The sequence below is a fragment of the Crotalus tigris genome, unplaced genomic scaffold, assembly GCF_016545835.1.
Source record: "Crotalus tigris isolate CLP2741 ecotype Arizona unplaced genomic scaffold, ASM1654583v1 scf7180000017792.2578787, whole genome shotgun sequence".
In the NCBI taxonomy this organism is placed as follows: domain Eukaryota; kingdom Metazoa; phylum Chordata; class Lepidosauria; order Squamata; family Viperidae; genus Crotalus; species Crotalus tigris.
Genome location: NW_024096639.1, coordinates 2,322,325 through 2,344,868, shown reverse-complemented (window position 1 = coordinate 2,344,868; position 22,544 = coordinate 2,322,325). Strand labels below are relative to the sequence as shown.

The window sequence follows — 22,544 nt, the reverse complement described above, 5'->3', positions numbered from 1 at the left end:
ATATCCAGTCTAGCAAATTTTCTACTGTGTAGAACATATGGACTTTCTCCTTAAAACAGCACAAAGGGGGGAACAATCCCAATCAATCAATGGTTAAAGTATCAGAGGAGGTGAACTTTTGGGAATTAAAAGAAGAGCTGGGCACTTAAGTGCCACTTTGCACTATTGAAATAGAAAACTCCAGAGAGCTGACTCTATCTCCCCAACCACCATATCTCCAAGGTCTCTCTTATATGCTCAAAGGCACATTTCTGTTTAAATCTTGGTGCTTCTGTAGTCACATAAATACTTCAATTCATACTTGAGGAAATTCTTAAGTTGCAGCCAGAAAAAGTTATCTGCTAGTAAAGAGTGGTTCAAAAAGGGCTGCATTTACTGAATGGCTATTATTTGAACTATATTCAGTTTTACAGAAAGATTTACATTAATGGTGGCAAATATATAAACCAAGGGAATATAGGTAAGACAGAGGCAGTAAGAAAGTATGTACATAAAGTTCTAATGATAGATATATTAACCTATTATGAGATTTGGAATTGTTAAAAAAAGCAATAAAAATCCTGGATAAAGTGAATTGCTAAATAAATAAATGGAGCCAAATGCTGTTGAACAAGGATTTTTTTTGGAATAATTTTTTTTTGAAAAAAAAAAAGACACACTTTAACCAATCTCTTGTCCAAAAAATATATCAGAGTAAATTACTGCAGCAATATTATTGGGGTAGCTCCTTGGGATGGCCAATGTAAAAAATATTATTTGCAAATTTTACTCCCTTTAAAACTTTAACAGCAATTGGCTGTCAAATGTCAATATAAAACACCAGGTGACTCATAAAGTAGTCCTCAACTTATGATTTCTTCACATCCTCTTCACGACCTCTTTTCTATGGTATCCAAAGCAGAACATCCAGATTCAGTCATAGTTTTGTTCCATACAGTATTAACCTAGTGAACTCTAAAGCTTCTTCTTTCCGCTATCTATTCAAGATGGACAGTGATTAATATTTATGTTTTTTATAAGTAAAGGTGTAGGTTTATACATATGTTGTATATAGCATGTTTAAATGTGTGTTATGTATGTGTACACTTTTGAAAGCAAGCAACAAAATTTCATTTTTAATGTGTGCCATTGTGCCCCCAGTAAAAAAATGACAAAAAACCGACATCTATCTATTATAGTTTGGATTGGAACTTCTGTTGCTAAGGCATGGTAAATAAATAAGTTGTGCATAATTTTATGACCTATTTTGCTGTGGTCATTAAGCAAATCAGTATTGTTGTTAAGCAAATCACTGCTGTTGTTAGGCAAATCACATAGCACATCTGGGTTCCTGCTTTGATTTTGCTTGTTGGAACCCCTCTAGAAAGGTCGCAAACAGTGATCACATGAATCAGGGACAGCTGCAATATTCTAAATGTAAGGACTGATCATAGGTGATGTTTTTCAGTGTTAACTACAGGACTACTTTTATTAAACATTATTCAGTGTTAAATAATATTCTTGGATATCAGATCTGGAAAATATTTGGCACCGTAATTTACAGGGAAGTATTCTGAGAGTTTATGGTGCAAAATGTTTTTGGTTTTGGCATAGTATTTCCAGGATTAACATTTAGTGATGACCATTTAATACTTGTTACAACTCATCACTGTGTCAGAAAGCATTCTGAATTTTTCTATGCAAATTTTCTCATATTAAAACTATGTTATCTTCAATCAGTATTGGCACTTCGCTTTTGGGATGTTTAAGTTCAAGTCACACACCAGAAATTCAAGCTTTCGATCTTAACTATATTTCATATAATAAAGACTCATGAACACAATTAAGCAATGTCTTATTTACAGTTTAGGGCAGTGTTTCTCAACCTTAGCAACTTTAAGAGGTGTGGGCTTCAACTCCCAGAATTCCACAACCAGCATGATTAGATAAATGTTTTTCTTAACAGTAAATTGCGATGGGCTGCAGCAAAATTCCCTGTGAAAAATAGTACAAGCATTTCAATGGGTTTGGATGTATCGGTCCAATATATTCAGCTTTGGAATGAAACAGACTAGATGACCTTGCAGATGATTTCCAACTCAATTTCACAATATTTACATTTTTCCTTTGTTATCATTTTTCTCTGAAGTAATTTATAACTGGACAAGGCAAGATCTTATTCCCTTGATGCTGGCCGGGTATCCTTTCAAAGCTGTGGTTCTTCCCCCAGGCTTAACTTCGTGAAATTGGCCGTGACATTTCAACTGCCTTATCCTAAACAGAGAATTACCAATGTGCTTTTAAGGGAACAAGATCTCTCATTCAAATAGGCAAAATGTTTGAAAAGAGAATTTATCAAGACAATAGAGGATAGTTTCCTCTAAACAGAGCCTGAGCTTTACAAGGATGAATGCCAAATACATACCAAATCAAAAGACTAGTGCATTGATAGAGACACATCTAATTTAAGCCAGAAAATGTGCCTCCCTCTTTGTTGTAATACTGTATATCTGAAGTATTTATTTAATTTTAGGTTGCTTCAGTGGCCATGAAAGAAATGACAAGGAGGGGGAGCTAAAGATTGGAAGTAATGGAAATTAAAGGCTGGAAGGATATGAACAAAAAAGACAGGGAAAGAATGATGGAATTTTGGATAACAGGAAAAACAAAATTAGGAAGTTTGCCACTGCAAAAGTATCACAAAGGTAGCACAAAAATACACTGAGACATAAACATACACCAATACACACAATATGTCAAGTGTCCCATCAGCTCCTTTGTCATTATGTTGCAGACACAACCCCATGGTACGTGTCTTCCCCAGCCTGGTGCCCTCCCACTATGATGTTCTTATTCTCAGATCATCCCAGTTATCATGCTTTTGATTGATAATGCCTTTTTTTAGAAAATTGTAAGAGAATAAATATTTCTAAAGTACTGAAATATATAAGGAATCGTGATCTAGATATGGACAAGGATGTGTATCAGAGGAAAGTTTGTATCTTTCCAATGTTGTTGTCCTGTAGTTATGCTTATTTTCATTAGCAATGGATCTCCCATCTTCATATTGGTCCAATTAACTTTTCAGAACAGTTATGGACTGGAGGGTATGCCTTTATAGGCTGAAAGATGGGATGAAGGAAAGAATAGAAAGAAATGTGTTTCAAGCCCTATGTTCACTGGTGGCTCATTTTCATACACTTGGAAGGAAACACAGCAGCATTTCCTTTGTTGTGGAGAATATGCACATCATCCCAATCATGAAATGATTGGTTCTTGAAAAACAAAGTAGTGACAAGACAGTGGCAAATGGTATACCAGTAAAGGGTGATATCTTGTATTGGTAAGATTCAATTTCTAGTTCATAAATGGAATAATAGTGATGCACAGTCTTGTATTTTATATCAATGGTAGAAATATCTTGAGGCAGTATTGCAAATGTGACAAAACATGGTCTCAAGAAATTGGTCCTTTAACTCATAACCTGGATATTTTGTTAGCACAATAGGGAAAAAGTGAAGCATTAAGTGAAATCAGAAAGGTATGTCCTAAATTGGAAAACTCATATGATTATATTTTTTAAACTAAAATTGGTCAATGTAAACACACTAAGGAACTATGTCTTTTTATTTTAAGAAAAGGCAAGTTTTCTTAATGAGAAAATGTAATAAAAAGTGGCAATTAATTAAAAATAATTACTGCTATTTGGATAATGAAAATAGTAAAATAAATAGAATAATTGAATACAATTGACAAGCAAATTAAAATAATAATTATAACTGTTGATAGGTAAATTAAAATAATTACAACTAGAATAAAATGTCCAGTAAAATAGAAGAATCTTCACAGTGCAAAGAATAAGCAGGTAAAGAACTTTAATGGAGTGTATTTAACATTGAATACAATCACAAATTAGGCTTTTTCACATCCCACAACTAACTTAACCCAGGATAAGGCTATCTTTATAAAATATTAGAATAAATATCTAGAATAGAATAGATGCAGCTTAGATATGGGATAAATAGCATCTTGAAACGAAATGTTTGTGTAGATTTCAGTCATCCAGGTCACAGCTTTCTCAAAGGTGGTTTTTCAAAAGACAACTGGATTGTTTTTTCCTTGAGGAAAAAGAACGGATGGAACAGAATGAACAACCAGAACCGATGACGCTTCTTGGATGAGAAGCAAAACTTCTTCTCTTTCTTCTTCTCCTCTTCCTCCTCCTCTTCCTGTTGGAAAAAGTTCAGTTGCCTTTTGAAAAAACAACCTTGAAACATCTCGAAACCAAGGAAAATGAGACAAATAAGGTTTTATGGATACTAACTAGCTTTTGAGGTAAAGCTGATATATTTTAATAATTAGTATAATTGGGCATACTCTATTCATTCAGCTATGTACAGTGACCCTTAATTCTGAATTAGTTAAAACTTTCATAAGTCTTTTAGTTAATCTAATCCAATGCAAGTAAGTCCTATATCAATACAGTCTGACAAATGCTGAATGTATTTCAAAATGACTTAAGCTATTTTCAACTATTTCTAGGTTTGGTTCAGTAATCGTCGAGCCAGATGGAGGAAGCAAGCTGGAGCCAATCAACTGATGGCTTTCAATCACTTGATTCCAGGAGGCTTCCCACCCTCTGCCATGCCAACTCTGCCAACTTATCAGTTGTCAGAATCTTCCTATCAGCCTACTTCTATTCCACAAGGTAGACTTGAAAAATTATTTTGAACTATACTTTGACATATTACTTAGTCCTCTGTGGTTCTGAATATCTGAAAAAACATTATAGTTACATGTCTTAAATGTTTACACTGGTTTCAGTGGATCAGTGTTAACATGGAAGGTGAAATCTGGAAGTCAGTTTCAGATGTTTATCCTTTCCAATTGGAGAACTTCTAGATGTGTGGCTAGGGATGAAAACTATTATATTGCCATATGTTTGGAGAGTTATGAATTGTAGCTTGATCAGGTTCATCACCCATTCTGGTCCATCATTGAAGGTATCTGTTTTATAATGGTAAACGGTATGTTTGATGCTGGCTCCAAGAATAAATTCTGACAAAAGTTGGATATAATACTTGGGCAGACAAAAGCCAGACCGGAATTTGAAGAGCCCTGAAACTTTATTAAACAATCATGTGCTTTATTATAGAAAACTTAAAATCAGTTGTTGTCATGGATTCTGTTGTTTAAACAAGGAATTCTGAATTATAGCTGAGCAAACTCAGAGTTTTGAATCTATTGTTAGACTCTCCTAATAGTTTCATTGCACATAAGTTCTTATAGTCTCACAGTTTACTGATACAGTCCTAGAGTTACTTGGAATCATATGAAAGTGATCAATCTGAGAGTTTCCTAAATTAATGACTTCCTTCCAAAGTTTGATGATTTATATTTTTTATAATATGTTAATTATCTCAATAGTTCGATAAGTTTCTTTCAAAATTTCAGTGTACTCCTAATGCTTTTGTCATTGGTCTCATATCTTGGACTCCCTTCCCTGATTCCTTCTTCCTATTTCTCTTTCCCTTGTATCACTTATCTATTTTTAAAAACTAAGGTTTTCCTGACTCAAAACATGTGTAAGGAAGTGAAGCGCAAAGGGGAAGGCAGACATGTAAGAAACAAAAGTATGACTCCAATCTCCAAAACCTGCTCTTCCATTATAGTCCAAGTGATCCTAAGAATGAGCTTAGCTAAGTTTGAATAAGCTAAACCAAACAGAATAGGTTATATAATGGTTTTACATATGATGTGTACTCAACATTGAACGGTTTTGAATATTGGGAACTGGTCTGGGTGATCCTTTCTATGATCTAGGTTTGGCTTTTGAATGGGAAAATGAGGAAATTCATACCTGTGTCCCTTTTTCATTGCAGCTGTGTCAGACCCAAGCAGTACAGTTCACCGACCTCAGCCTCTTCCACCAAGCACGGTACACCAAAGCAGCCTTCCTTCAAATCCAGACAGTAGCTCTGCCTACTGCCTACCAAGCACAAGGCACGGCTTTTCCAGCTATACAGACAGCTTTGTGCCTCCTTCTGGGCCCTCAAATCCTATGAACCCTGCCATTGGCAATGGCCTTTCACCTCAGGTCAGTCCTGCTTTTTCAGACACAGGATTTGCTGTATACCCAAACTAAATTGTCTGTTCCCCAAGGCCATCATACAATGATTTGCCAAATTTAAACCATAAAGTATTCTTTATATAAGCCACATGATTCCAGTTTGCTAGTTTCCTCCCTCCTCCTTTTCTACTGACAGAATCAAAAGTCATAGCTTATATTTAGTTTAAGGCAATGTTTCATAATGCAACCCCAAAGCCTTTTTGCTTGTATTCGGCTGTCAGGCATGTATGATGTTTCCATAATATATATTTTTAAAGTTGATTTTTTTCCCTTTCCCTGTCTTTTCTTAAAAAAAAAAACCTCTACAGAGTCATTGATTTTTGGTCTTGATTCTTTGTCATGAAAATAATGAAAAAGATATGTACTGTTTAAATTTAACCTTAGGAGTAGGTTGCTCATTACCTCAGCTGATGAGCAATCCACATTAAGCTGAGCTATAATCAAATTATGAATACATAAATTAAGAGCATTACTGCTCTCAGGAAGCTTATAATGACTTGAAGGACATAATTGTTTTCCTAATGTGCATGAGATTTTCTTCGATGATCATGTTAATAAATTGCCTTGATAATTGAGTGCCAGAAAAGGTTGGTTAAACTTCCTTCTTCTGGCACAAGTCTTCAGCTTGACATTATTAGTTTCTGGTAAAATATTCTGCAGTTTATTCTATTAGTGTGGATTTAGCACAGGTGTTTTGGAGAAGTATCCACTGAATTTTGAGCAATGTCACAGAATTGGGGGAGGAAGCAATCTATAATTACAATCAGGAAATCTCTTCAGGGATGTGAGAATTTTAACAGCTTTATTTTCTTTCTGCTCTTTCTCTGTGGGGTTAAAAAAAACAGAAGGAAGCTTGGAATGACACAAATGAAAAGTGAAAAGACAATTATACTGAATTACACACTAATCACTGACTATCACCACTGCGTAAGCAGTAAGAGGGCATTCTAATAGGCAGAAAATGAGATTTTAATAGCACAAAGGGTGGCCAAAATAACGACTCCTATATCTTTTGCTTTTTTCATTTTCTGCAACTTGAGGTCTGCATCTCCAGAGCACACTTCCTGGTTTCTGTACCATGGTGATAACTCTGTGCAGCTGAAGAGTTCAAAGGCAATAGAGTTGAAAAGGATGAATAGCAAAGGCAATGAAATAAACATTTTTGCCTGAAGGCAAAAGTTCATAAACTATTTTTTGTAACAGTAAATGTAATTAAGTTTCAGTGATTCCTATAGCACACAGTGGAATACAAAACTGCATGGCTTTAGACCTTAGCAAAAGAAAGATAGGCTGCCATGTGAAAACAAGTTGATATATTTTTCAGTAACAGGGTTTTCAAGATTGTCAATTTCTAAGTGTAGTCTTTAACAAAGACTTGACATTATATGGTGCTATAGTAGCCCATAATTTCTGGCATTAGAATCAACACACTGTTGATCATTAATGTATTAATGTTTTCTCTTTTAATGGAAACAAAATTATCGTGAAAGAGCAATGAAAAAGTTCAGTGATATTTGGATCAATTATAGTTAATGTCCCTAATAGTCCATTAAATAAACCAATCACTTTTTGATGACTAAACTGAGCCGAGGTGGCGCAGCAGTTAGAGTGCAGTACTGCAGTCCACTTTAGCTGACTGTGTTCAGCAGGTCAGCGGTTCAAATCTCACCGGCTCAAGGTTGACTCAGCCTTCCATCCTTCCGGGGTAGGTAAAATGAGGACCCAGATTGTTGGGGGCAATGTAAATATATATATACATTGCTTACTGGTGTACACCGCTTAGAGAGTGCTTGCACTTAAAGCGGTATATAAGTCTCATAAATAAATCTAGGAGTTAATAAAATGGAACAGTCTGGAGCTGTTTGCTTAAGAAATACAGTGTTCATACAAAAGGCATAATATTTAAAAATTTATTGCTATGAATATTGGCAAGAATTGATTATGATGCTATTTCAGATACTGGTTGCACAACTAATTTGAGAAGACACTATATTCAATATAAAACAGCAGAAATCTGCTTTTGGCAGTGATATAGAGAATTAAATTTAATACCCATACAAGTGTACATACAATACACTCATAAAAACTAATGTTATGCTATTAATGTAAGATAGAGATTCTGGAACATCAAAGTTTGAAACTTTAAAACCTCCATCATTGCCCAGTATTTGTTTTCTCAGAAATTCTGAAATGTCAACATTTTGAATCCATTTCCAGTCTAAATTCAGGCGCTAAATGAAGTTACCTGAAGATAAGACATTGCTGAAATCACAGTATAGCTTATTTAAAGTTGAGGTAAAACTAGGTTTCATAGAATATTAAGTTGTAAAAGGAATTTTGTATTTGCAAAAATTGCATATATATGTGTAGATGGGTGGTTGGGTGGGTTCTGTGTCTGTCTCATTGTGTGTATGTGTGCAGCCTCCTCCTCATTCTTCAGTTTAATCCCAAGGAGAGAAGTCATGAGGCAACTCATTTACTGGACATTAGGATACTAATCACTAAAAGGGCGAGAATCTTGTTGAAAATGTTCTTCTTTCCCTGAAAACATTAAAATAAATAATATGTCCAATTTCTCTGCCATAGTTTTGGCGGAAGAAATTTGGAGCCATAGAATCTTCAGAGTGATGAAAAGATATGCAACATTAAAAACTGTGCCAGCAATAGCACCCTCTCTCATGTCTAATAATTAAATATTATTAAATAAAGACTACAAAGAAGGTGAGGGGTAGGAGGCATCTTTTGAGAAATTGCAAAACAGATTTTGGTCCTGTACCACATTAGTATAAAGCAGTGGTTCTCAACGTTTGTGTGACGGCGACCCCGGTCACACAAACGTGCTGCGCATGCGCGGTGCCCCCCATGCGCAGCGGTGCGCATGCGCAGCACCCCCATGCGCGGCGGTGTGCATGCGCGGTGCTGCCCCCTGAGGGGGAAAAATGGCGGATCGCCTTGTTTGGCAACCCCCGAGAAATGGTCGATCGACCCCAAATGGGGTCACGACCCATAGGTTGAGAACCGCTGGTATAAAGTATCTCTTAATCTATACTGAAGAACCAACAAGAATCTGGCTTAGTTCTAAACCTGTACATCTCAACTTCTTTCAGATTTAGAGCAAATCTGTATTTCTCATCAGCTTGACTGATTATTCTTCTGGTATCTGTTTTAGTCATTAATACCTGATGGTGGTAAGAGCTCTTCTGCCATAAATGGTTGATCTTTGCTGGAATAAAGGTTAATTGTGTCAAGGTTCCATTCGGTCTTTGCCACCTGGAGCCTTCAACGTATGGAAGTATCACCCCTTGTAGGTAGTCAGTAAGGATAGCTGCTCTGGTTGAAGACATATAGAAAGCATTCAGTTGCCAAGGCTGGTTCTCAAATCAGTTATATACATTTTTAAAAAATTCTTCCATTCTGTGATCCCAAGAACAGGACAGAAAGGATATTAGAGGTATATAATATATGTAATTTATATAAATTATATATTTGAATATACCATGTATAGCATGTTGCTGAAGATTTTCAGTCATTCAGGTAGAATTGTCTGGAAGTTGAATCATTTGCTGTTTAGAAGTTACTTGGATAAGCAGCAAACATTTCAAAACAAAAAGAAAAAAAAGGTCAAGTTGCCACGACTCAAGTTTCAGACATCATGTATAGTACGTATATAAACTGTATATTTAATGTCAGCTTTTTAATTACATTTTCTAAGTTCATACAATAACTTTCAGACTATTGCTGTTTTTTCTGCAAATGAGACAAAGTTTTATCATTTTCTTTTGATAAACATTTGTGAAGCCTAAAGCACAGAGACAAAGCTACTACTGCTGTGAATGTAATAACACTGCTGATTTGGTATATCAGATTATTTCCTTAACATTTTCTTTTTTTTTAAAAAAAATGACAGTTACAATTCAGTGTACAATACTCTCCATTTATTCATTTATTTATTGCTTTGCTTAGGATTTCAACATTTAAGATATTGCAACATACCTTTGCAGTTTTATCAATGAACACACGTCAAGTTATTTGCTAAAAAGTATTATTGCTGTCTAAAAAGCCAAGAGTCATAGGTAGGAACCACAAACACATTAAACTGAATGAATGGATATCTTGTATTAAAAAAAATCTTCTATGATCTAGACCATAGATCATAGATCATTTTTAATTTATTACTATTGTATTTGTTTGTTTTCAGAAGACATACCGGGGAGGATTTATATCTGAGAAACCAAAATAATTTGGATCAGATATATGCATTGATATATGAAAAAAAGTGATAGAGATATTTTAAAAAATATTTTTATGTCTGAAAAAGTCCCTCTGATCTATTATTTTATGTCATTTTTAATAATTAGGAGTGACAATTCATAGATGTTGCCATTTATAACATTATTTCAGGAGCTACTGAGGAGTTAGGCAAAATATAGTGAATTGTGGATTCTTCTGCAGTTTTAAACTTGTATAAAAAGTATACACTATGACATCTGTAGCAGTGCAGAATTCCTTCCTCCCATATTCTCATGATGGGAACAAAAGAAACAAAAAATGATGCTTGTTTTGGCTAAAGAAAGTGAAGTAGACTTTACCTCTGGCATTTAGAATGGTATTATTTTTTTCTTTAAAATTGGATATTTTGGATTGAGATCAAATTGTTGAATATTGACAGCCTGATACATGAACCTAACTGAAGCTTTTGGATATAAAATAATGCATTGTAGTCAAAGTTAGTTTAATCTAAATCTAAGAAGTTCATATAAAGATTTACAGATTTTGTCAAATTCTCCTATATCACGGTATGTCATTTTTCTATTACTTTAATTCATCTAGGGGTTAACAAACTACAGTAAGTACAAACTTTGAGAAAAACACTGAACAACTTGAAAACCGTAGCCCTTATATTGGTTACTTGCTGTTAAATTTAATTTTGTAAAAAAAAACCCCATTTTATTTATTTTCACACTTCTGACTGTCCATCTCCCCCAAAGAGGGACTTTTGGAAAAAGAATCTGCATTGAGTTCCATAGAAAGCATGTGGCTGGTCCTTCATTTGTTGTGTGTGTTTAGCGCACTTGAATAATACAGGTAGTCCTCAAATTGCAACTGCAATTGAGCTCAAAATTTCTGTTGCTAAGCAAGATGGTTGTTAAATGAATCTGACTTCCCCATTGACTTTGCTTGTCAGAAGATCGTAAAAGGAGATCACACTACCTGGGACACTGCAACCGTTATAAGTATGAGTCAGTTGCCAGGCATCTGAATTTTGATCACATGACCAAAGGGATATTGCAACAGTTGTAAGTGTAAAAAATGGTAATAAGTCACTTTTTTCGGTGACGTTGTAACTTCAAATGGCCACTAAACAAACTGTTGTAAGTTGACTACCTATCTATGATTAAATAATATATGTTAATGAAGCCAAGGAGAATTATATAGTGCTTCCTGAATGTTTAAAGTGAATCACATATCTAATCTTTATAGTAAAGAAGGAAATCAAAAAGTAATTACACAGCATACACAAAATCACTATTACAGTATCATCTTTTATATATGCCAATCTATTTCTTTAAGTATATGAAATATCATTTCAAAATATCTGGAGGACGGGTAGAATAGATAATTAGCAGTGTAACAATAAGACAATACAATAAGAGGGATAAAAAGAGTAAGACGTAAGGTGGATGCAATGAAGGAGTGAATCTGGGAGATGGTGATTTACCTAAAATATTTTAACAGATAATAATTGATTGTAACTCTAAAAACTGGATTTATTGGCACGTGTGAATCAGTGAGATAATCTGCAGAATTTCATCTCTTTTCTGGAGAAGGGTATGTTTTTTTTTTTTATATTTTAAGGTAAATGGTGAAGTGGGTTTCCCTAGGGAAAAAGGGTTCACAGCAGGTAATGCCATCCATCTAAGCAGTAGTTTGAAATGTTCAGTGCAGTGATGAATGAGAGTATGTGACCCACATCTGTTTTACATTAAAATGGATCCATGCCCTGACATCCTTAGGAGCATTTTTCAAGATTCCCTGGACACAGCTTCTGTAAATTACATGCTGCAAATGTGTCAGGGTCAGATAAGAGGGTGTCATTAACTCCACTAAAGTTTACTCATGATCCTGTCACTTCAGCTTAATACTTTAATAGTACCAATAATTTTCTTGGTGTTGATTCATTAAAAGTTTCAATCACGATAAGGAGAGAGCGAGGGAAAAAAATACCCTCCAAATACAGAACATGCTTGCCTCCCATCAATTACATTGTAGACATAGTTACGGAGCATATTAAATGCAAGCATGCGTAAATGAATTAAAACATGTGAGGATTTTACAATGCTAATAGTATGTCAGCATTGCGGTAATTCCAGTCCTATTAAGTGACATCATATTTCACTGAAATAACAGAATTTGCATCATTGAGACTAGGTATGTCCTGTTTAATAATTTGATAGATGTTGGGGAATTCTATATTATATACTGAAAGTGGAACCCACGACATATTTTTTAAAAGGTATATATTTGTCTGTTTTTCATAGAAGAGTTAGTTCCCTGCTATAGTAAATATATGTAGAAAAGTAACATAGCAATTATGTTGTAAATCAATACTATTGAAAGGCTCAATCTAATTAAAATTATACACCCACCATATCCTATGAGAAACTAGAGCTGGGTAAAAAGGGTGGTTTAGATCCTGAATCAAATTTGACACTTGGACGAGATGAATATATAGGAGAGAAAGAAAGATATTAAACTTTCCTGACAATGATCCAGAACTGATTTTCCATGCTTCCTAGTGGAATTTCTTTTCAATCTTTTAGTCTGGCCTACTGCCTAGGATCCCTGATGTCTTCCATCTAATTCCTACCTGGGCTCTAATATATTCAGTTTTTGAAGGTCAGCCAAGTGCTGTCACCATCTCAGACGCTTTTACATAACAGGTAATCCACATTTAGTGACTACAATTGGCACTGGCAACTTGGTTATATAGTGAAACTGTCACTAAGTAAACCCAAAACTGGGCTTATTTTACTTTCTTTGCTTTGCTTTAAAGACCTTCAATGATTGTAAATGTGAGGAGTGGTTGTAAAATTGCTTTTTCATCACTAAATGAAACTATTACTAAATAAATAGTACTGTACTGTATATAAGCTCATAATATAGTTGTGCCCCAGTAGTGCATATTTATTTATTAAACTTATATGCTGAGGCCTACTACTTATATGAAATCAGAAGTTGTGCCCTAATTACAAGTCATCTGATATTTCATTCCCAGCACTGATTAGAGTTCAGATAAATGTCTACCTCTCTAGAGTGGTCCCGCTATCAACAGCACCTAAATTGTAGAAACTTCTTCCAAAATCAGTAACGGTCTTCATTATTTGAATGTACCTACACGTTTCTGTACCATTACGACTTTATGTTTAATGTTTATTTTCAGTATTCATGTTATATTTCATTTTCATTATTTGTGATATTTTTTTGTTTTATTACTCTATTGTTTTATATTTTATAACTCCTTGCTAGATATTTATGTGTCAGTGGATGTAATTAATAAACATAATAAATATATAGGTATTATCTGTGAAGAAAAATTGCTGCTGCATTGGAAATATTTCATTTTACTTTTTTGCTTCAGTTACATAAAAATTACATAAATCAAAGAGTTTGATCTTTGATTAAAGGGACACAATTTTCACTTTTCATCTAATTTCAGTAGAATCCAATTTAATAATACATTTGATTCAGCTGAAATTTACACAGATATGTAAACAAAAACTGAATGAAGTCTGTCAGGGAAACAAATAAACTCCATGTTAGACTGAACTTCTGAGGTTTTCTCCGCCCCCTTCTTTCTGAAGCAGTTAACAGGAATGAATCCATATTCCAAACAGCTAACACATGAATAGATTTAGTTCATATCTGTTTCTCTTTTTCTTTTATACTTGGAAGTTCAAAGAAGATTAATATTAAAATGTATGATGCATATAATATACATAAAACAATGTTGCCTTAAAAGAACTTCAAAATAGTATGGTCTTTCTTCTATCAGATTTGCTAAAATAACACTTTAATATAATGAATGCAGAAGTCTGCTTTTCAACAATACAATTTTTAAAAGAAAACCAACCACAGCAGCAGTAAGAACCTTGGGAATCATGTCAAGCTCAAGTAGCCCCACAGCGAAAAGTGTGGCAAATAAATTTAACAAATAAGTAAATAATGTAAAGACACCTCTTCCCCATTCATATTTTTTATAAATCTCAGTAGGTGGCAGCACTTAGATGGCCTTGACTGACCATGGAAGCTAAGCAAAGTGAACTCTATCCTAGTTAGTACTTGGATGGGGACTATCTCTGAAGGCTAAGACTTTTGACCAGACTAGGAAGCAAATAAATAGATAACTTAATCCCACAACAAGAGAGTGGGAAAAAGAGCTTCTATACTGCTGCCAGGAAAACCGCATGGATGCTTTCACTAGGAGTCAAACTTGAGGACACCTATTTTTGCCACTTTCACGTATTTGTAAAATAACAGTAAACTAAATTGCACTGATATATTTTTTTCCAGAAAAGGCACAACCTTAGAAAAAGAATCTGTTACAGCTGAATTTATATCACTAGAAAATGCAGGAACTGGAAATGTCTTTTTGTATGCTATACTGGTTGGGATGGGAAAGAAGAAAACTGCAGGTGCCGTTGGAAGATACCTCATTGGGGAAGCATAGTGTATATTATTTATCCCTTGTAGACTCCTTGGGAAAACAAACTTTTAAATGTGTCTCAGAATAAGTTCTCCATTAGCCCAAGCATTTAGGTGAAAGCCAACAGTGCCCTTTCAGTTACTCCTTGTTCCAGTGCTATAAGGTCATGACACATATCACAAGGCAGAGTTTCTGCCTTTAGGCTACTTTCCTTATGACTTTCAAACAGCATGGACCCAAAAATCTAATTATTTAGATGCTAATCAACTGCAGCACAAGTCTGAAAGCCTCTGAAGATATTTCTGAAACAGTCCAGTTTAGTAGTGATGTCACTTTTTTTTATCCTCAAAGCTACTGCATAACACCTATACTTGATAATAATGATTAAAACTTAATTTAATTTAATCTGCTTGTATTTTTATTAAATTTAGACAAAATGGAAGCAAATTTTAAAATGACTGTCAAGAATCTGGAACTGAGTAATCCCTGTTACAAATGAAATATGAATTCCAAATACTACAAAGCTTAGAACAGAAAAGAGGACCATCGTAATATCTTGCTAAATTGAATGAAGTCTTTTAAAGCATAATTCTACTCTACCCCACACAGATATTATGGACCAAAATACCACTCAAAGCTACTCAAAAGAAATACTGGCATACTGAAAGGCCACACAATAAAAGGCAGAACTACAGATTTATTCAAAAATAATGGATTGAAAATGTAAATTCTGCTTGATTTTTTAGTATAAAATTAGCTTTTTATAAAATTAGTTTGAGTCAGCAAAATTTGACCTCCTAAAAATTGTGGTATATTCATTGAGCTTAAAATTGCAGAGTTATAATAACTTGCAAAATTAAATTTGGGGGAAACTGTTGACATACTTATTTAATTGCAATTATTTGCATTCTGCCTATTTGAGCAACTATAGCAAGTTAACAATAGTATATTAAAAATACCCATAAAATGTATAACATTTTTTAAAAATCTCTGATTCCTGGGTTTTTAACACAATACCCCCCTCAAAGCCCTGTAGAGGAAAAATATTAAAATCGTGTTCTTTTCCAGTGTATCAACTGGGGAATTCATGTAATTAAATCTAATTAGTGAAAGTAGTAAATGGAATTTATGAATTCAACAGCTGTTTTCCAAATTAATTTACTACATCTATTGAATATTAACAGGCTTGCGACATTTAGGATGGGATTTTATTATTGTTTGTTTTATTTTGCTTTTTAAAAAAGAGAGTAAACAGCATTTGTAGATTAGGGTTGTTGTTTTTTGAATCGCTGGACTTTGAAGTTGTATACCAGCTGCTTGCATTTATATCATGTAAGGCAAAAGTTTTTATCGGGCAACTCACAAAATTCCAGTGAGTTTATACAGGGATTTATTCCAAGTTCAGTAAGGCTGTAGCCATTGAATGAACTCTGGTGATTTTCATTTACAGTGAAGGGTCCAATTGAAAATTTCATCTACTCAGTGTGGTCCTAACTTCCTATCTAAGAAAAAATGCCTGAATCACTGTCTATAACATCTGCTAACTGTATTTCTGTAGCTTCAGAGAAACTATGATAATGTTAGCCTCACCATCTTCAAGATTCTTCTCCAGATAAAATCTGTCCATACTACAGAAACTAGCTATCTATAGAGGCTTCTACTCCTAGAGATACTATGGTGATGGATAATCAGAAAACAGTATCCTCAGTCATAACTACACATTATAAATCAAATTTACCATTGATGACATCCATTCTTTATTCTTTAAAAAGACAGTTGAAGATGTTCCTCTTCTACAGGGCTTTTTCTGAGAAGAGACAGTTGTGTTAAAAAGACAACACATTTTTAGAGGTTAAAATAATTTTATGGATATTTTTAATATTGTATTGTAAACTTGCTAAAGTGCTCAAGAAAGTAGATGGTTCAATTATTTTTGCAAATTCATACCTGTTTTCTGCAAAACAAGCTACTCTAAAAATCATAGGGTTTCCTCATTAATATAAAACAAAAGTGTCCCATGATTTTGAAAAGTTTAAGAAGTGCTGTGGTGCATGTTCAATAATATGATTAACATAAGACAATGATTACAATATAATATAGTATAATATAATATAATATAAATTATAATCTATTTCTCTCTCTGCATGTGTATGTGTATATATATATATATATATATATATATATATATATATATATATATATATATATATGTCTTTGGTTGTTCGGGTTTTCTCCCGCGTAAAATTGGAAGTGTCTTGGCGACGTTTCGATTTGCTGCTCAAAGCACGAAGCTGAAAACACCAGCCTGAAGATGACGAATGGGACTTCGTCGAAACGTCGCCAAGACACTTCCAATTTTACGCGGGAGAAAACCCGAACAACCAAAGACCTACATACAAATACCCACGAAAACCTCAGAAAACATATATATATTTCTGAGGTTTTCGCGGGTGTTTGTACGTAGGTCTTTGGTTATTCGGGTTTTCTCCCACGTAAAATTGGAAGTGTCTTGGCGACGTTTCGACGAAGTCTCATTCGTCATCTTCAGGCTGGTGCTTTTGGCTTCTTGTTCCTAGAAGCACGAAGCCAAAAGCACCAGCCTGAAGATGACGAATGAGACTTCGCCGAAACGTCGCCAAGACACTTCCAATTTTATGTGGGAGAAAACCCGAATAACCAAAGACCTACATATATATAATATATATATATATATATATATATATATATATATATATTAAAATCAATAAATAGTCGAAGAGAATAAAAATGATAAAAATGTTAAAACTTTTATTTACTAAACCTGTATATATATATACCTATATGTATATGTACTATATACTGTGTGTGTGAGTATTTTGCAAAGTATGCATTATGCAGGCCTTGCAGTGCACATTAGAGATTTAAAGAAAAGGATTTTCAGTTCAATGTTCAAGAACAATAAAAATACACTACAGCTAATGACTTTTGTTGTCTAAATGTTTGGGAGGTTGTTGATTAAAACAACCAAACCAAACACATCTCTCTTTGAACCTCCACAGGGCATTTCTAGTTCTTTTGACTACCTTTGATCTTGCAACTGGTTTTAGTTTCCCTTGTAAATTTAAAGCCATAATTTCTCAATCAAGTTTAAAGAAAATTGTAGCTTAGATTTGATGCTGTCTTTTCTTTGCTGGTATTATTGTTCTTTTGCCCTGTGTAGCATTTTAAAGGATGTCATTGGCAGCAGACAAGCATCTTTGTCTGCAACACAAGGTAACAGGCAAGGATGGGAAACAAAAGAGTGGGGCCAGAACGGCTGTGCTTGGTCCTTCTTTGTTGTGTGAGAATATAAAATACCGGAAAGGTTTGTATCTGTGTTATAATATGCACAATATTGATCTTGATCAGGACACACACTGGTTTTTACAGCTTGGGCATCTGCTACCATGTGACTGGAAAACAACATATACTCTTTAATGGGAAAACCAGATTCCACCAGTTAAACAAATGTTTTTTCTTTTTTACAGAGCAATAAAGAATAAAATAATAAAATTTTAAAGTACTAACATTATAGAATATTAGTACTTAAAAATAATCTTGGTGAAAACTTCATTTGGTTACATATAAAAGATGTCATTGTGATCACACATTAGAAAACCAAAGAAGACATTTTCTGGGATCAAATACAGAATGTTTGTATATTAGAATAAAATGCCAGTTATATGTTATTGCTGACATTTATGTGATGTGTCTATACAGAAATCAAGTAATAGATACAAAAATAATAAAGTAATTTGTGGATTGCTTCAAATATAGTTTTTCTACCACTTAACCTCACCTTCTCTCCTTTTCTTTTTTATTTTAGGTAATGGGCCTCTTAACTAACCATGGAGGAGTCCCTCACCAACCCCAAACTGACTACGCCTTGTCACCCTTAACTGGGGGTTTAGAGCCAACCACCACAGTATCTGCAAGCTGTAGTCAAAGACTAGATCACATGAAAAGTTTAGATAGCCTGCCAACATCTCAGTCATACTGCCCACCAACATACAGCACTACTGCTTACAGTATGGATCCTGTCCCAGGCTATCAGTATGGGCAATATGGACAAAGTGAGTATTAAGTCATCAACAATGTATGTGTGTTCCTGGAATCTATGTCTTTATCATAGATTCTGTTTTTTTTAATCATTCAAACAATGAACAATCATCAACTGCAGAGCAATTAAGGTGCTGGTTTGGACTGGGAGAAACCAAGTTCAAAACTCTCTTTGGCTGGGCAACCTAACTGAGTAGCAGAATTCGATTGTCTGCCCCAACAAAGTCAGTATTGTTGAGCTAAAATTGAAGGCAGGAGAACTTTGCATACCGCCTTAAGCAGTTAGAAAAAAGGTTGGAGCAATTTATGGTCAAATTATGAAAAATATTTAGCCGTAAACCTGTGGGAGGTTAGATCTGGACTGATTATATTTAGAGGCTGGTCCTTTCTACTGTACATGGTGATGATCAGATAAGTATAGTTCAACCCAGCAACATCTGCAGGAAACCCGATGATGCCAAAATGATGACAACACAATGATATAATTGTGTAAATTATGTGATTACATACTTGTGTCAAGATATCTTAACAAGTATTTATTCAAGGTGCTTGTATGATTAGCCTCCCCTTCCTTCTTTCCCCATGGATACTCAAAATTTAGCCTTTAACCAGATCAGTAAAATTGTACTTATATTGTCTTGACCACATTGGATAAAATGCCTTAATCAATCCTTTCCTAGCCTGGCCATATTCAAATAACTTGGATGAACAGTTACCAATCCTAGCTAACATATTCCCAGGTAATGTTGACTATGCTAGCTGTGATGGTGGAGGCTGCCATTCAGGATCTCTGTAGGAAACCTAGTTGGGGAAGGCTGTCTTGATGTATCTCTTGATGATTTGGAGGATGCTGTGTGCATGAGCAAACTATTGTATTTTCAGTGACCTTGCTGTTTCCTAACCAGCTTTCTATATTGTTTGTGGGATTAAAAATGTAATCCAGCAATGGCTTGGAGAAAGGAAGGAAAGTGATATCTTTCTCAACAAAATCTGATGGGTAGCCAGATCTTATAATAAAGACTGTGGCATATAGCAACAAGAATTTCACCATTGTACTGAAATGTAAGAGATAGGAAACATGTTACTTTAAAAAAATCAAATTCTATTAAAACTTGATGGGGTCATGATGCTTCTCAAACCATAAAATGCATACACATTAGTAAAAGAGATATATTTGATACACATTATCTTTAATAATACAATATAATATTTGCTTGGAATAAAACAAATAAAATGTATTTTCTTCCTATTGTACAGTTAGATACATTTACTACAATGACGGTAAATTATTTCAGCAACATTTCTGCTGCATAATTATTTTCTAAAGTGATGTCAACAACATCTTGATGTTATTAATTGTTGAGACATGAAACCTGATTGCCATTAGGTAAAACAGAGGGGTTGTCCAAAATGAAATAACCACTGGCATTCCACTATTAGAAACACATGTTCTTAATGAGGTCAGCTCAAGAATCATTATAGTATATAATCCCAGATACATAGAGTTTTGTCAAACTTGTCTAAGAATAAGCATATTAGTCCCTTTCCTTTGATATATCAGTATTAAATATGACAATGTCAACCTGTAGTTGACACTGCCCCTTGCTGTGAGGTTGTCATAGCATGACTTTAAAAGCTTATTATGCTTCTTCTTTCTTTCTTTTTTTTATTTTTTACAGGTGCCTTTCATTATCTGAAGCCAGATATTGCATAAGTGAATGGTCCATTTCACATTAAAGTTGGTCTTGGTCCTGGTCTCATTCCAGTATTTGGAATGGAGCAATCTTCTCACACAAAATGAGGCCCAGAATGCAGAGATCGTACTAGTGATAAATGGGACTATTCTTTTCTCATCAGTGCTTTCAATAAGGTGTTTGAACAGATTGGGTAAAGCAGCTCAGAAAATAAAGACCACAAGCAGTATCACAAATAAGAGTTCAGTTCACTATGGCATTAGCTAAGAACAAATAAGAATAATAAACATTTTCACATTGCTGGGCTGAAGTAAGCATTCCATTTTTAGACTGATGAAGATCCATGGATTAACTTGGACATTGTGATCTGAATGCTGCAAAATTAGAACATTTTTTTGAAACTTTCAGTGCCGACTTTTGACAGTGCCCAATTTGCAAAGCATGGGCTGAAGAACCTTGTTTAACACACTGGAAAATGACCTTGAAAGGAAATGTTAAAGTCTGTAGGATGCTAGACTAGATGTTTGGAGACTTCCACAAATAAGTTATTGGTTATCTTCTTGTTTTTGTAATCCTGTTGTTGCTAAGTGTCACATACAAAAGAACTTTTCTTCATAACAACAAATGACTTATTTTGTAACATGAAGAAAAGTTTTGCAAGATTGTTTGTGTTTGAAATTTTCCTAGTCCATGTTACCTCCTGAAAGAAACAAGCAAAAATACAGAATAACTTTAATTTCTATGACTGCTTAACAATGTGCAATATGGCGTACCTCACCAAGCTTTGGCAGCATCCAAGGCATTATATATAGAATTGAAATTATATTTTTTCCAAGTACTTTTATTTTTACAATACATATTTCACTCTTTTAGTATGTAGAGGTGTCACAATTTGCTTGGATGATCTCCATTAGATCAAAGGGGACTTTGGGGGGAAGATACTACATTTAAAATGCTTATGTTTACATTATTTCTAGAAAATACAGGGCATAAATCACTATGTCTCTGTAGTTGTTATGTAATTTTAAATTATACAATTGCATCCTATATAATTCAGTGGAAACTAAGGTTTACATACATTTTGCATTGTGACATTTTCAAATGTCAATAAATTTGTCTTTTGAAATGTTAGGAGGGACAGGAAGATGGCAGGCAGTGTTATTTATTTTTCTTTATTCTTGGAATGGCGAGTGAGGTAGAGCACAAATTCATTCCTTTTAGCGTTCAGTTCAATGAAATTAGTAATTTAGTAGAACTAGGATATCATATAGAACAGGGGTGTCAAACTGCCAGCCCTTGGGCTGGTTGCATCATATGGATGCCATGCCCACCCCAGCTCCGGCAATGCAAAAAAAGTCGTGATATGTCGTGACATGTCATGTGATGTGGTGAGTTTGACACCCGTGATATAGAATTTAGTTCACACATCGGTCTTAAAGAGTGATTGAACAAAATACTATCTTTATGTTACATTCTCTATCAACAACATATGTGTTGTAAAAACAAAAAAAAATCTCATATTAAAAAAGCGCAGTAAATATTTACTATTTATAATGAATAAACAGCTATGAAAACTTGCTAAGCACTTACTGCTTTTGTTGATGAATTTTGTGAGCTTGTATTGATATAATATCGTTTGATTTTAAAAAAACATTGCTATTCATCAGACAAAATATATATGATATTTTATCATAAAAAGGAGAAAAAAGAGGAAAAATCATTGTGTTCTTTCTCAATCACCCAGGTCATGATTGTCCCAAAGGTACTTTTCCAAAAGACAACTAGACTTTTTTGTTTTTTTTCTTTGAAAATGTTTCATTTCTCATCCAAGAAGAAGAAGCTTTTTGGATGAGAGTTGTTGTCATGGAAAAACCAAGGAAGTCCAGTTGCCATTTGGAGAAGCATCTTTGTGTCCTTTCCACTCTAATCTGGAGCCAAGTTCAACCTTGTCTCAATATTG

General features: G+C 34.3%; 1 protein-coding gene across 2 annotated transcripts in view; it reads left to right on the top strand.

Moving 5' to 3' along the window:
- The window catches only part of PAX3 (paired box 3), a 95,230-nt gene extending 73,069 nt beyond the window's left edge, over positions 1-22,161 (top strand). For both annotated transcript variants that reach the window (XM_039342471.1, XM_039342470.1), the window contains exons 6-9: positions 4,522-4,687; positions 5,862-6,076; positions 18,658-18,904; positions 20,570-22,161. In XM_039342471.1, the coding sequence (XP_039198405.1) occupies positions 4,522-4,687; positions 5,862-6,076; positions 18,658-18,904; positions 20,570-20,604 (663 nt within the window). In that variant the 3' untranslated portion in view covers positions 20,605-22,161. The remainder of the gene's footprint in view (positions 1-4,521; positions 4,688-5,861; positions 6,077-18,657; positions 18,905-20,569) is intronic.
- Positions 22,162-22,544: the final 383 nt, after the last annotated feature.